This window comes from Camelus ferus, chromosome 6 (assembly GCF_009834535.1).
Source record: "Camelus ferus isolate YT-003-E chromosome 6, BCGSAC_Cfer_1.0, whole genome shotgun sequence".
NCBI lineage: Eukaryota > Metazoa > Chordata > Mammalia > Artiodactyla > Camelidae > Camelus > Camelus ferus.
The window spans coordinates 53,797,562-53,811,905 of NC_045701.1; the positions used below are offsets into that span (position 1 = coordinate 53,797,562).

The window sequence follows — 14,344 nt, forward strand, 5'->3', positions numbered from 1 at the left end:
AAAAATATGTTTAAATTACATAGATGTTATCTATATACATTCACGTATTTTCAAAATCATACATTCACATTAATACTCTCAATTCCAGTGCCCCCCATGGGGTTCTTTTTTTGCCTGTATTTTTAATAAGCACCACAAGTGACTGTTCAAATTAGGGATGTTTGGGAAACACTGCTGAACACTGCTGATGAATCTCAGTCACAGGCTGTCAGCACTTTTCCAGGAAATTCAACTGGATCAAAAAACCAACAAATTTAAAACACTTCCATTTCATTTATCTTAGCTATCAGTTTCCTTTTCTTACTGAGTATCTGTCTTATTTGACCCCATCCTGAGGATAACTATCTTTGAAGATATAAGAGCAAAATAAGAAGTGATCACTTTCTCAGTCATCATTTGCCAATGGCCAGAGCTCTGAGCCTGACACTTTAACCTTTTTAGTTTTTCCGGATATTAATTCCACTTAAAACTTTTAAAAAAGCACTTATTATTACTTTTGGGGGACATGACTCAGAACATTTTAGTTTTGAACACTCAGGATACCTTCTTAGGAGTACTACTCACTGTATGTGTGTGTGTGTCTGTATCTGTGTAAGGTATATAGAGATGGATGGGTGTGTGTGTGTGTGTGTGTACACTAATATGCTCTCAGCCAATCTCTTTCCTTCCCCCCACCCCCTATGTAACAATGCCCGCTGTACACTCTAAAGGACTATGAACATGTAAATTATTAATACTCTGCTTCACCAACTAGGTCTACTTTGTTGGTTAGAATTAAGTCCAGAATAGCAGTTCTCCTTGTAGCTTCTTTTACTGTTCTCTATCACATCAAGGCAGACTTTGCCCAATGCTGGTATGTGGCAATGAAGGGAATACAGCAAAAGGAATGAAGACAAATCCTAAGGGGATGGTAGCTGGAAGAGAAGGAAGTTTCTATGGCAACTAACAAACATTTCTGTAGACTTTGTAAATGAAGATACGTAAATGGTATCTTGGATGAAGTTAAGAAATTACTTTGAATGAACAAAATCAGAAATGGACTGGCTTGGAGCTGTACAGAGTTCTACTGGTAATTACTCTTTGTACTAGTTTCTTCATCCTTCAAATGAGGATATTAATCATACCTACTTCATAGGGTAAGGATTAAACAAATTAATATGTTAGGTAATTAAGTTATTTCCACGTAACACAATTCTTCTCTTACCGATAAAGTGACAAACTGCGCTAGCAGAGATTCTCTCATCCCTCTGAGCAAACTTTCACCCCTCACCCCCACCCCACCCACCACTGCCACTTTAGGGTTATTTTTGTGATTTATCAGCAACATTACTACTTGAGAACTGTACAAATCCACTACAGAAATGACACGATAGAAGCAAGTCTATTATATACAAAACATCTAAAGGACATTTCTAAGTGTCTAAAACTCTTGTGAGGAAAATACCCAGTTATTAATCAGATTTATGAAAACTGATATTTTTTAAAGACCCATTTTCTAACCAATCTCTCACTTCCAAGATTATCCATTTTATTAAGGGTACCAATGTGTAGTTTAAGACTATCAAATACACTATGAATTACAGGCTATTTATAGATTAATGGATTCCTATAATTTTTGCTTGTGGGAAAAAAAGCATAAACTGTTAAAATTCAGGACACATATGCTATCACTCTAAAAAATACCCAATAGAAAGAAGATAATCATGATACTTACTTCATCTCTATAAAGTGGGCTAGTATAATACATTATGTCCATTGCACTGCTGTTTAACATATCCCTTAAACCTCGTACTTTGTCTGGAGTAATGGAATCAACAGTGTCTACAAATTAAAAAAAAAAAATTAAACTTACAGAAGATCTGTTTGAGGAAAAATTGTGAAAAAAATTACATTCTCTGAAATAACAGTGTTTTAAGTTAACATTTAAATATTCAAGACTAGCTATGAATCTAATGAACCTTCTCTTCTTGAAATTTTACTATTTATTTCACTATATATATATTTTACTATAGATATTCAAAAATAGTGAAGACAATTTACCTACCACAAACATCACTTCACTCATTGGTGATGAAAGGTTAAAAACATTTCCTTTAAATCAGGAATAAGCTAGGGGTATCTCTCTTTTTTAAAAATTAAAAAAAAATTTTATTGAGGTATAGTTGATGTACACTGTTATGTAGGTTTCAGGTGTCCACCATAGTAATTCACAATTTTAAAAGGTAATATCCCATTTATAGTTATTATAAAATATTGACTATAATCCTTATGCTGTACAATATATCCTCATACCTTCTTTATTTCATACAGAGTAGTTTATACCTCTTAATCTCCTACCCACTAAACTTGTTCCTCCCCTACTAGCAACACTTATGTTGCTTTCATATCTTTGCTACTGTTAAATAATGCTGCTATCAACACTGGGGTATACATATCTTTTTGAATTAGTGAGGTTGTTTTTGGATATGTACCAAGGAGTGGAACTGCTGGGTCATATGATAGTTCTATTTTTAGTCTGAGAAACCACCCACCATACTGTTTTCCAGTGCTGCACCAATTTACATTCCCTCCAACAGTGTATGAGAGTTCCCTTTTCTCCATATCATCTCCAGTGTTTGTTATTTGTGTTCTTATTGATGACAGCCATTCTGAAAGGTGTGAGATAACAGCTCATTGTGGTTTTAATCTGCATTTCTTTGATGATTAATGATGTTGAGCATCTTCTGATGTGCCTGTTGGCCCTCTATCTTATTTGGAAAAGTGTTTATTCAGGTTTTCTGACCATTTTTTAATTGGGTTGTTTGTTTTTCTTGATGTTGAGTTACATGAACTGATGGATATTAACCCCTTATTGGTCATATCTTACGCAAATATTTTCTCACATTATATGTACAGGTTGTCTTCTCATTCTGTTGATGGTTTCCTTTGCTGTGCAAAAGCTTTTAAGTTTACTTAGGTCTCCTGTGTTTATTTTTGCTTTTACTTCCTTTGCTTTAGGAGACAGATCCAAAAAAATATTGTTATGGTTTATGTCAAAGAGTGTTCCCCTTATGTTTTCTTCTAGGAGTTTTATGGTTTCTGATTTTACATTCAGGTCTTTAATCCATTTTGAGTTAATTTTTGTATATGGTGTTAGAGAATGTTATAATTTCATCCTTCTACAGACAGCTCTCCAGTTTTCCCAGCACCACTTATTGAAGAGACTGTCTTTTCTCCATTGTATATTCTTTCTTTCTCCCTTGTAGATTAGATGACCATAAGTGCATGTGCTATATCTGGGCTCTGTATTCATTTCCACTGATCTATGTGTTGGTATTTGTGCCAGTATCTTACAGTTTTGATGATGGTAGCTTTGTAGTATAAAGCCAGGGAGTGTGATTCTTCCAGCTCTGTTGTTCTTTCTCAAGATTGTTTTGGCTATTCAGGGTCTTTTGGGTTTCCATATACATTTTCAAATTATTTGTTCTAGTTCTGTGAAAAATGCCATTGGTATTTTGATAGGCATTGTGCACTGGATGTGTGTATTGCTTTGAGTAGTATGATCATTTAAACAATATTAATTCTTCCAATCCATGAACCTGGTATATCATTCTATCTGTTGGTTGTCGTCTTTACTTTCTTTCATCAGTGTCTTATAGTTTCCTGAGTACAGATCTTTTACCTCCTTAGGTAGGTTTATTCCTAGGTATTTAACTCTTTTTGATGGGATGGTAAATGGGATTGTTTCCTTAATTTCTCTTTTTCGACAGTTTGTTGTCAGTGTATAGAAATGCAACAGATTTTGGTATACTACTTTGTATCCTGCAACTTTACTGAATTCATTGATGAGCTCTAGTAGTTTTCTGGTAGCCTCTTTAGGATTTTCTTTATATAGTATCATGTCATCTGCAAACAGTGACAGTTTTACTTCTTTTCCAATTTGGGTTCCCTTTATTTCCTTTTCTTCTCTGATTGCTATGGTTAGGACTTCCAAAATTATGTTGAATTAAAGTGGCAAGAGCGGGCATCCTTGTCTTGTTCCTAATCTTAGAGGAAATGTTTTCAGTTTTTTCACCATTGAGTATAATGTTAGCTGTGGGCTTGTCATATATGGCCTATATATGCTGAGGTAAGTTCCCTCTATGCTCACTTTCTGGAGAGCTTTTATTATAGGATGTCTACTATTTTAACATATATTCTACTTGAAGTCTTAGCCAACTTAGTACAATAAGAAAAAGAAATAATAGTTTTAAGAAATGGAAAAGATCTGTTTTCATTTGCAGGTCATATGGTTATCTACAAAGAATATACAAAAGAATCTATAGAAAAATTTAATGCATATATACTTTTGCCTAACTACCACTATGATCAAGATACAGAACTGTTCCATCACCCTAAAAAACTCCCACATGTATCCTTTTGAATTCAACTCCCCCTGCCCCCAAACTCTGGCAACCACTGATCTGTTCTCTGTCCCTATAGCTTTGTCTTTTCCAGTATAACATAGAAATGGAAGCACAAATTATATAACCTTTGAGATTGACTTCTGTGATATTGTGATATAAGAAGAAATACACATTTGGTCTTTGCCTTTGGTTCTGGCACTGGGTTCCAAAAACCCTTTTAAGTTGCTGAGTGATAGGGGTAAAACAAATGTCTTTTATTATTCATGAGACTTGGTCAATCATACCTGAGTTTATGCTAATGACGTGACTCTTGGAGAATGGGGGCTGGTTGCCAGAGGAACCAATTTTGAACTTTCTGCCCCATCCCCTAATCTCTGGAAAGGGGACAGGGGCTAGAGGTTAAGCTCAGCTGCCAATGGCCAGTGATTTAATCAATTATGCCTACATGATGGAACCTCCATAAAACCCCTAAATAAACAGGGTTTGAAGAGCTTCCAGGTTGTTGAACAAATGGAGGTACCGGAAGGGTGTGTACTTGAAGGGGACAAATCTCTGCACCCCTTCCCTATACCTTGCCCCATGTAGCTCTTCATCTGTATACTTTGTGATATCCTTTAAACTAGTAAATGTAATTTAAACCAGTAAATGTAGGTACAGTTAATCCTTGAACAACATGGGTTTGAACTCTGAGGATCCACTTATATGTAGATTTTTTTTTTGATAAATACATACTACAGTGTATTAGGCCATCTGCAGTTGGTTGACTCTGCAGATGAGGAACTGTGAACACAGGGTCAGAATATAAGTTATACTTGGACTTTTGACTGGGGTAGGGGGATGTCAGTACCCCTAATGCCCACATTGTTCAAGGGTCAACTATAAATGTTTCCCCGAATTTTGTGAGTTGTTCTGATAAATTACTGTACCTCAAGATGGGGTAATGGGACCCACCAATTTATAGCCAGTCAGTCACAACTACAGGGGACAATCTGGAACTTGTGAGCAGCATCTGAAGTGGGGGGCAGTCCTGTGGCACTGAGACCTTAACCTGTCTATATTATCTTTGGGCAGCTGGTATAGGAAAAGAGTTAAACTGTAGGCTACCCCACTGATGTCTATCAAGAACTAAAGATTTGGTTGGTATGGGGAAAATCCCCAACACATTTGGTATAAGAAGTGTTGAGAACAGAAACAAACAGTGGTGTTCTTCCTTTAACCTCTTTCACTCAGCATAATGCCTTTAAGATTCTATTGCAGTAGTTTAAACATAACAGAAAATTATAGACTCAGCGGTTTTATTAAATGTTAATTCATCCATGTTATCTACGTTCCTGAGCAGCCTGAAAAATTTATCTGGGTGGATGGGAAAAGCTCAAAGACAGTGCTATTACCCCAGAACTTTATGTGTGAGCCGTTGCTGCTGAGAAGCCTTCTTTGGTCACTAGCATTCTTTTTAAAAATCTCATTACAACTTTTAGGTGTCATTTTGGTTTATAAGCTATAACTGACATTCCTAACTGACCATGAGGCAGAATCACAGACTAGGAAGAAACCCTGGAAATCATCGGGGGGGAGGGGGCAGTTCAGCACTGTGATGAACACAGGCTCTGGCATTGTGCAGACCTAGATTCTATCTGCCATTCTTAGTTAAATCCACATTTTACTGAGTTTCAGTCTCCTTATCAGCAAAACAGAGAAAATAAAGTATGTATTTCATAGATCTGTGAGAAAATTAAATGAGATACTCCACGTAAACAAACTGCAGAGAACCAGGCACGCAGTAAAGGCTCCACAAACAGCAGCTGCTACTATGTCTAGTACAACTCTCTCATTCTTCACATTATGTAAATAATCAACCTAAACATTCTATTTTAATGGTTTTAACATTCAAAGGACAGAGTTTTGCATAAAGAAAGATGCATATATTATAGAATTTCTTTATGCTAAATTATAATTCACCAGCCCAAGGAATGCAGGTACAACAATAAAACCAAAATCCTGAGATTTTTATCTTCCAAATATAAGGGAAGAAAATTATTAGGAAGAAAATGTAAGATCATATGAAATTGTGGACAACAAATGTCTTAAAAATATTGACAAGTCACTTTTCTGTCAAAAACTCCCCCCACCCCAATCCACAGAGGGCATGCATGAAAACTATGCCATCTGTGAAATCTATATGGTAATCCAAATGGCCCAAGTTGATGTAATTATTTTTAAAAGTCAATGGACTTTATTTTCTTTAATAATCTAGAACAAGAGTATACCTTAAGACAAAGACACTTCATTCCCAATGAGCAACACTTTGTTGTCAGTGACTAAATCATTCAATTTTTAAACAAAATGTACCTCCATCCAGAGTAAGTTTTGACCGCCACTCAACAGGCAGAAATTCAACGTGTGTTGCATGGTTGGAAAAATGCCTTTCTTCTATTTTTCTTGCAGCCTCCCTCATCCTAAAAAAGCAAAACAAAAATAAAACAAAACAAAATCTTACCAGAATAATTTCACATATGTATTAACATGGTATAAAATGTCTTTAATTGTAACACTTCCATTTGCTTATAGCTTTGTCCAATTTTGTTTCAACTACTGCTATACTATGCAACAGTTTGCAATACTAAGACATCTTCATTTCAAAGCTATTTTCCTAAGTTTGCCGTCTATTATTTCAAATATTCCAAGCTTCCATACTATATTCTAAATAATTACATGTATAAATCCTCAGTAGAGAGAATAGTATAATAAAATATCCCTGGTGCTATCACCCAGCTCCAAATGTTAGCATATCGCAACCTGTCTTATTTCATTTATTCCTCTACTGGTTGTCCTCAAAGTATAGATTTTTAAATTTTATTTCAAAAACTAAGGTACAGCAAAACTGACTTGTTTCCCTTTTTGGTGCCACACAGATTTACGGTTAGCCCGCCATAATGAAGGTACAGAATACTTCTATCACCTAGAAAACACCCTCATGCTAACCCTTTATGGTTTGGTAGCACCCTTCACTCATATTTTAAAGCAAATCCCAGATACCACAAATGTAGATAGCTTAGTTTATATTTCTAAAATGTAAGGAAAACATAACCTATTCAATACTATTAGCATATCTAAAAAGTTAATAATTCTTTAATTTCTGCAAATACATAGTTTAGCAATCTCATTTTACCAGTTAGACTATAAATGTTACCTTTAATAACATAAAAATATTTTTACACTTTTGAATTGAGCTCCAAATGCAGCTCATGCATTGCCAATTGGTAGATTTCTCTCTTAAGTGTCTTTCAATCTAAAAATCCCTTTCTTTTTTGGCTTTGTAATTCTTTTTGTATCCTGTGGAGTTTCTCAGAGTCTGATCTTTAATGACTGCATCCCCATGGTGTTATTGAACATGTTCTTTGCTCCCTATTTAGCAGTGAGATACTGGGGCCTCATCAGACTCAAGCTGTACTGTTTTGGCATCAACCAGGTGTACATACACCTGGTTTTCTCTCTTTTTGGTGATACTAGCAGTTATAATCATTGCTTAGATCCATTAATTTCCTATGCTTGCAAAAGAATGCTTTTGAAATCCCATCATTCCTTATACTTCTGGAAAGAGAAATTTCCTCACATCAAACACTGGCTGCCTGGCAATACACAGTTTCTGTATGAATTGAGAAAAGGCAAGATAAATGGTTAATTCTTCCTTTTTATTGATAATTTTCAAAATACTGAGTTGCTAGAGGTTTTATATTTTTTGACATCATTACTCATAGATTTAAACATATTTGAAGTATTCCAACCCACTGTAGTTATTATCCTTACTGATGCTCAAATTGTTTCCTTTTTCAGTCAGTGAGTCTCTTCAAACTGGCTTCTATGTCTTTTTGACACAATCTCAGTAGCTTTTTTTTCTTTCTTTTTTAAAAAAAAAAACAACAGTGGCTTTCAGTATATAACAGAATTGTACAATCATCACCGCTAAATTCACTCCCATAAGAAACACCATACCCATGGTAGTCACGCCCCATATCTCCTCCCTCCAGGTTCTGGCACCATGAATCTACTTTCTGTGTCTATGGATTTGCTTATTTTAGATATTTCAGATAAGTGGAATCTATTATATATGGCCTCTGTGTCTGGCTTCTTTCATTTAGCACAATATTTCAATGTTCATTCATGTCGTATCATGAATCAGTACTTCTTTGCTTTTTATGGCTGAATAATATTCTGCTGTATGAATAGACCACTTTTGTTTATCCATTCACCAGCTGATGGACATTTAGACTGTTTCAATTTTTTTGGCTATTATAAATAATGCTGCTATGAATATTAAAAAGTTTTTGTATAGATATATGCTTTCAACTCTCTTGGATATACACCCAGAAGTGGAACTGCTGGCTCATATGCTTTAACTTTTTTGAGGAGGTACCAAACTGCTTTAACTTTTTTGAGGAGGTACCAAACTGCTTTCCAGAGCAGCTGTACTATTTTACAATCTCATCAGCAACAACACAGGAGGAGCCTAATTTTTCCACATCCTTGCTACTACTTGCTATTTTCCATCTTTTTGATAAGAGTCACCCTAGTGGGTATGAAGCAGTATCTCTCCGTGGTTTTGAATTACATTCCCCTAATGACTAATAACACTGAGCATCTTTTCACGTGCTTACGAGCCATCTGTTCATTTCCTCTGGACAAATGTTTATTCAAATCCTCATCCATTTAAAAAATTGAATTATTTCTTTTTTATCATTGAATTATAAGTGTTTTTTAATATAAACTAGATGTTAGACCCTTATAAGACATATGACTTGCAAATATTTTCTCCCATTTTTTGGGTTGTCTTCACTTTCTTGATGGTGTCCTTTGAAAAACAAAAGTTTTAAAGTTTGGCAAAGCCCAATTTAGCTTTTTTTCTTTAGTGGTTTCTACTTTTAATGTCGTATTTCAGAAATCAATGCCTAATCCAAAGTTATGAAGATTTACTCCTATGTTTTCTTCTAAGAGTTTTTCAGGTTTAATTTTTATATTTAGGTCTTTAATTGATTTTGAATTAGCTTTTGTATGTAATATAAGGCAGGGGTTTAACTTCATTCTTTTGCATGTGGATATCGAGGTATTCTAGTATTTGTTAAAAAGGCTATTCTTTCCTCATTGCATTATTTTGGCAGTCTTGTTGAAAATCAACTGAACTCTCAATTTTATTCCATTGATCTATATCTTTATGACAGCCAGTGCCACAATGTCCTGATTACTACACATTTGTAGCAAGTTATGAAATTCTCAGTGAGGTTTCAGGAGGTAATAAAATAAGCTTCTGTGTTAAATCCGCCAGGCTTAACTAAATGTCTCTTCATATTCTTCTAAAATTATAGCCTTAAAATTATGAATTTATTATATTGGATATATAAGATCAATGAAAATTTCCCTTGCAATAAAATGTCACAAAAAATAAATCCAATTGTATTTAAAATACATTCATCCAATTTAGTTAACAAATTCTGATATTCCTAGAAGTTGTCTATAAAACTTTTTTCTCAATCCATATAAAATAATAAACATATTTTGCTGGAACAAAATAGATTAAAATCAGTTTGAATTCATTAGCATATTCACTAAAATAAGGTGAGAGGGGGAAAAACCTCTGTACAGGCATCTGAGACATGATTTCAAGAGATCCTTAGAGAACAAAAGGTTGCCAAAGAAGTGGAGTGTGGTAACCCCTGATTCCACGTTGCTCTTTTCAATAGCAGTCTCACAAATCAAAACGTTAAGTAAAAACAAGCTTCAGAATGGCACTAACAAGGATGAAGCTAATTGTACTTTCTTTAAAGTCCTAGACAACTAACTTAGGAATGGTAGAAGGCATGGGGAAGGGTAGGAAGTCCTCTAGACTTTCCCATCTGTTATTGAGCAGAATTCCTTTATTTATTTTCCATCAATCACTAACATATATGAGGCGTTTCTCATCAAGTTAAACCTGTCTCTGAAGGAATGATGGCAATCTTCCCTGTAGTGAACACTGTTGGTTTTTTTTTTTTGAGCCACCTTGTACTCATTCAACCTACTTCCAATAATAGCTCTTGATTTTTATCTGTGGCTCTACCTCTCCCTATGCTTATGATGAAGCCAACTTCCAACTGACTCTAGGGTGGGAAGATGATGAGTTTGGCTGATCGTATCAGGACATGTACAGATTCAGGCAGTTGGATGTGACACCATCAGTCACTGAAATGCATTGACTAGTAGGGACTTCTGGGGAAAAAAAAGACTTATTCTTCCTTTTTGAACTTGAACACAAGATAATATAAACCATATCTAGAGCCACAGGAGATGTCTGAAAATAGCTCAAAAATGAAGCAGGATAGAGCAGATAGAAACTGGATTCTGATGACTTGTTTGGCAAATCTTAGAGTTAGTCTTCCCAGTTTTATGGGTACTAAATCCTTCCGGGTTAAGTTTTCCCTCACTTGCAGCCAAAGAAATCAACCTGATACCTTCCCATTTATCAACAGCTCCAGTGAGAATATGTCATTAAACCTACTTCTCAGGTTCCCAGATATCCAAGCAAAAGATTAGCATCTTGACATAAGAAGTTAAATAGTGTGGGAAGTAATGTGCAAATCATCAGAAAATAAAATCAGAATCAGAGGGAGAGATTTCTGTAATATAAGCTATTTGTTTGACAAGAATTAGGGTGGCCAGGCAGGATCTGACAAAGATTTTTTTTTAATTGAATTGTATTTTTACTTTAATCCATCAGCTGGCTTTAAGAGGTGTTTTAATAAAAAGTGAAACAAAACTCAAAACTCAACACTGAATTATTATAGAGATGTTGCAAAATAAATTTGAAGCTTCAGAACCTGATAAACTGTGCTTTCACCAATGAACTCATTTGTTCTCATCATGTCATAAATCTGATCAGATTTTTCTTTTTAAAAAATATTTTATTTATTATTGTATTACTTAATTATTTTTTATTTTGGGAGGGGTAACTAGGTTTATTTATTTTTAGAGGAGCTACTGGGGATTGAACCCAGGACCTCGTGCATGCTAAGCATGCATTCTACCACTTGAGCTATACCCTCCCCCGATCAGATTTTTCTTTATACTGGTTGCTAGAGCCAAATTTGTGGTGGAAACCTTAACCCTAAGATTTCCTTTTAACAGAATCCTAAACATTTATGAAACACTCACAAACACCTCTCCCCACAACATATTATATATATTTTTAGAATAAAGCTGAATATACATATAAATAAATGAGGTAAATAACCTGCCTGGTGTGTTGGTAAAGCATCCACTGTTCTCTGTGTAAAATTTAGAGTTCAATTTCTCTGGTTGTAATTAATTGGACAGGTTAAGCTGCTAACTGGCAACTTAAACAATTCTTAGCTTTCTCAGAATTATGTGACTTTGTGGTATTCTCAGTATCTGCCATTTAGAGAGGAAGATACAAACTTAAAACTAGATTTTTTTTCTTCCATTCAACCTCAGTTTAATGTATATGAGCAATGTATTAAGCTAAAAAGGCTTTCCTTTCCCTCCTCTTCTCCATGTTGTAGGGGTAAAAAATCAAATAAACATCAGTATCATCATCTAGACATAATAACTCTTAAAATTTGGTCCAGAAACTTCACACATTAACTTAAGAAATAGTAGACTAGTTGGCACAGGAGAAACATGTGGTGTAGTGATTAAACTCTATTATCCTCTGGAAACAAAAGTATGAATTCTGACTAGATGGAGAATGCATTCACCAAAGAACTCACATGGCTGTATTTTTGATAATTCTTCCTTGGTCCATTTTCTGCCCGATGCCATGCACAACAAATACAATATGGGTAGTCTGCGATGGCTTGTCTTCTAATGTGGCTTCTTCTACATAACCTCTATGAAGTCTGGTCCCACTACTTGATGCTATAGAAAAATTATGATTCTAAATTTATTATTTATTATAGAAATAGCATTTTCACAATATATTGTAAGAAATAAAAGGAATATTATGAACAAATTTCACTGGGTTGGGGAGGGATATAACTTGTAAGATGATACATATTGATCAGCTCTGATACAAAGTGCTGAACTGAACATGACAGTAGAGCCAGAAACCACAAGGCAAAAGGAAGGGAAAATGGATGAACTGAACACACAAAAATTAAAAACTTCTCTATAAAAAAAAGTATCACAGAGCAAAGATAAAAGATGAATGACACACTGGGAAATATTTTGCAAAATATGACGTACAATAAGGTAGCTACCTAAGTATAAAAAAAGAGCTTACTAATCAAAAAGTGAAATGACAATTAGCCAAATAGCAAAATGGGCTAAAGATAGAAGGTAACTCACAAAACAACTGACTAATAAACATAACATATAAATAGGTATTCAAGAACATCTATTATCAAAGAATGAAAAATGAGACAGTAAAAAAATTATCAGACTTCACAAAAAGTTTTGAAAAAAATTATTTTTTGATAATTCTTTCACAACTTCTCCAGGTACCATACCATTCCTTCTTTTCTTTAAGTCAAACTTCTTTAAAGATCTGTCTATTCTCACTGCCTCCATTTCTTCACCTTTTACTTAGACTTCAACCCCATGCCAATGTGGCTCTGCCCCAGCAATCCATCTAAGTCACCGATGACCCACATTTCACTAAATCCAATGAAAAATCTCCTGTCTTCATCTTCCCTGACACTATGTTTCAACTGTCATATTTTATCACACATCACTGCCTCAGGTTTGACTGCTTTGTGCTTTTAGAAGTAAAAAAGTTATTTATTAATCTTGTCAGATCATTCTAAATATATAATTATTCATTAACGAATACATGTCAACTCAATCACCTTAATAAAAGTTAGCTTAACAGGGTAGTAACTGTCACTAAATTTAATATATATTTAAAATATACTAAAAATAAAAATTGAATAATCTATTTTGAATATGAGAGAACGTCAGATTCCCAAAATTTTGACAAACTCTAGTAATATTTAACAATTACCTTTAGAAAATCCCAGTTTTTGAGTAACTGTTCTTGCAATTTTAGATGTTGTTGCATCACTATAAAGATATACTTCATCCATACTGTGCCAGTCCACATGGTTTCGACTCAACTTGAAACTATGAATAGCTGTTGCAAAAAAGAAAAACTAATTTGAAGGTCCAAGACAAACTTCATTTGAGTGAAAATTATAACACACAGATTTTTGAATCAATATTTGAACTCAGTTCAATAAAAAAACTACTTCATTGAAACATATATTTATGTGAAACAAGAAATGGATAGGGACTTAGAAACAACATGAAATAAAATGGCTTAACTACTACAATTTTAACCTCTATAGTTAATGTGTTTTGATTATTAAAGAACTGCTTTCCCAGGTGATGTGACCATTCCTTAGGTATTAGGGATATACACCTTCATGAAAGTCTCCAATACCTGTGACATAGAAACTTAAGTTCCATTTCTTTTGTTGACTTTATTTTTCAGTCTGTGAAAATTTCACTCAGTACCAGACAAGACTCAGACGAAAAAAATTTACCTTTAAACTGGGAATAGAATAATCTAATTTACTGGAATATAAGGTATTTTGGGGATATTAAAACCAGTTACCACTGGTTATTGTTGACTATAACGGAACTCCAAGGTTGAAAGATGTTTTAAAAAGAAATCAAAGAGGTTTTTTCTGACGATGGTGCTCAAATCAATATGGTTATCTCATTTCTGTAACTGAGGTATGCTTGGTGAAAGTGAGCTCTAAAAAAAAAGTCAAACCTATATACCTCAGGAATACATACACTCTGTAAGGCAGGGACTATATTTTGGTAATTCTGTATCACTAGCAACAAACACAGAGCCCTAGTACAGTGCCTGAGGTATACCACATTTAGCAATGTTTGTGGAAGCAACAGATTAAGAACACTGTCATAACATGTCCACCGATTCATAATTTGATAATTCTTATATTTTA

General features: G+C 34.4%; 1 protein-coding gene across 9 annotated transcripts in view; it reads right to left on the reverse strand.

The window, feature by feature from the left end:
- The window catches only part of DDHD1 (DDHD domain containing 1), a 70,668-nt gene that overhangs the window by 25,488 nt on the left and 30,836 nt on the right, over positions 1-14,344 (reverse strand). For all 9 annotated transcript variants that reach the window (XM_032482066.1, XM_032482064.1, XM_032482065.1 and 6 more), the window contains 4 exons: positions 13,375-13,503; positions 12,143-12,290; positions 6,735-6,841; positions 1,715-1,821 (listed from right to left, as the gene is read on the reverse strand). In XM_032482066.1, coding sequence (XP_032337957.1) covers positions 1,715-1,821; positions 6,735-6,841; positions 12,143-12,290; positions 13,375-13,503 — 491 coding nt within the window. The remainder of the gene's footprint in view (positions 1-1,714; positions 1,822-6,734; positions 6,842-12,142; positions 12,291-13,374; positions 13,504-14,344) is intronic.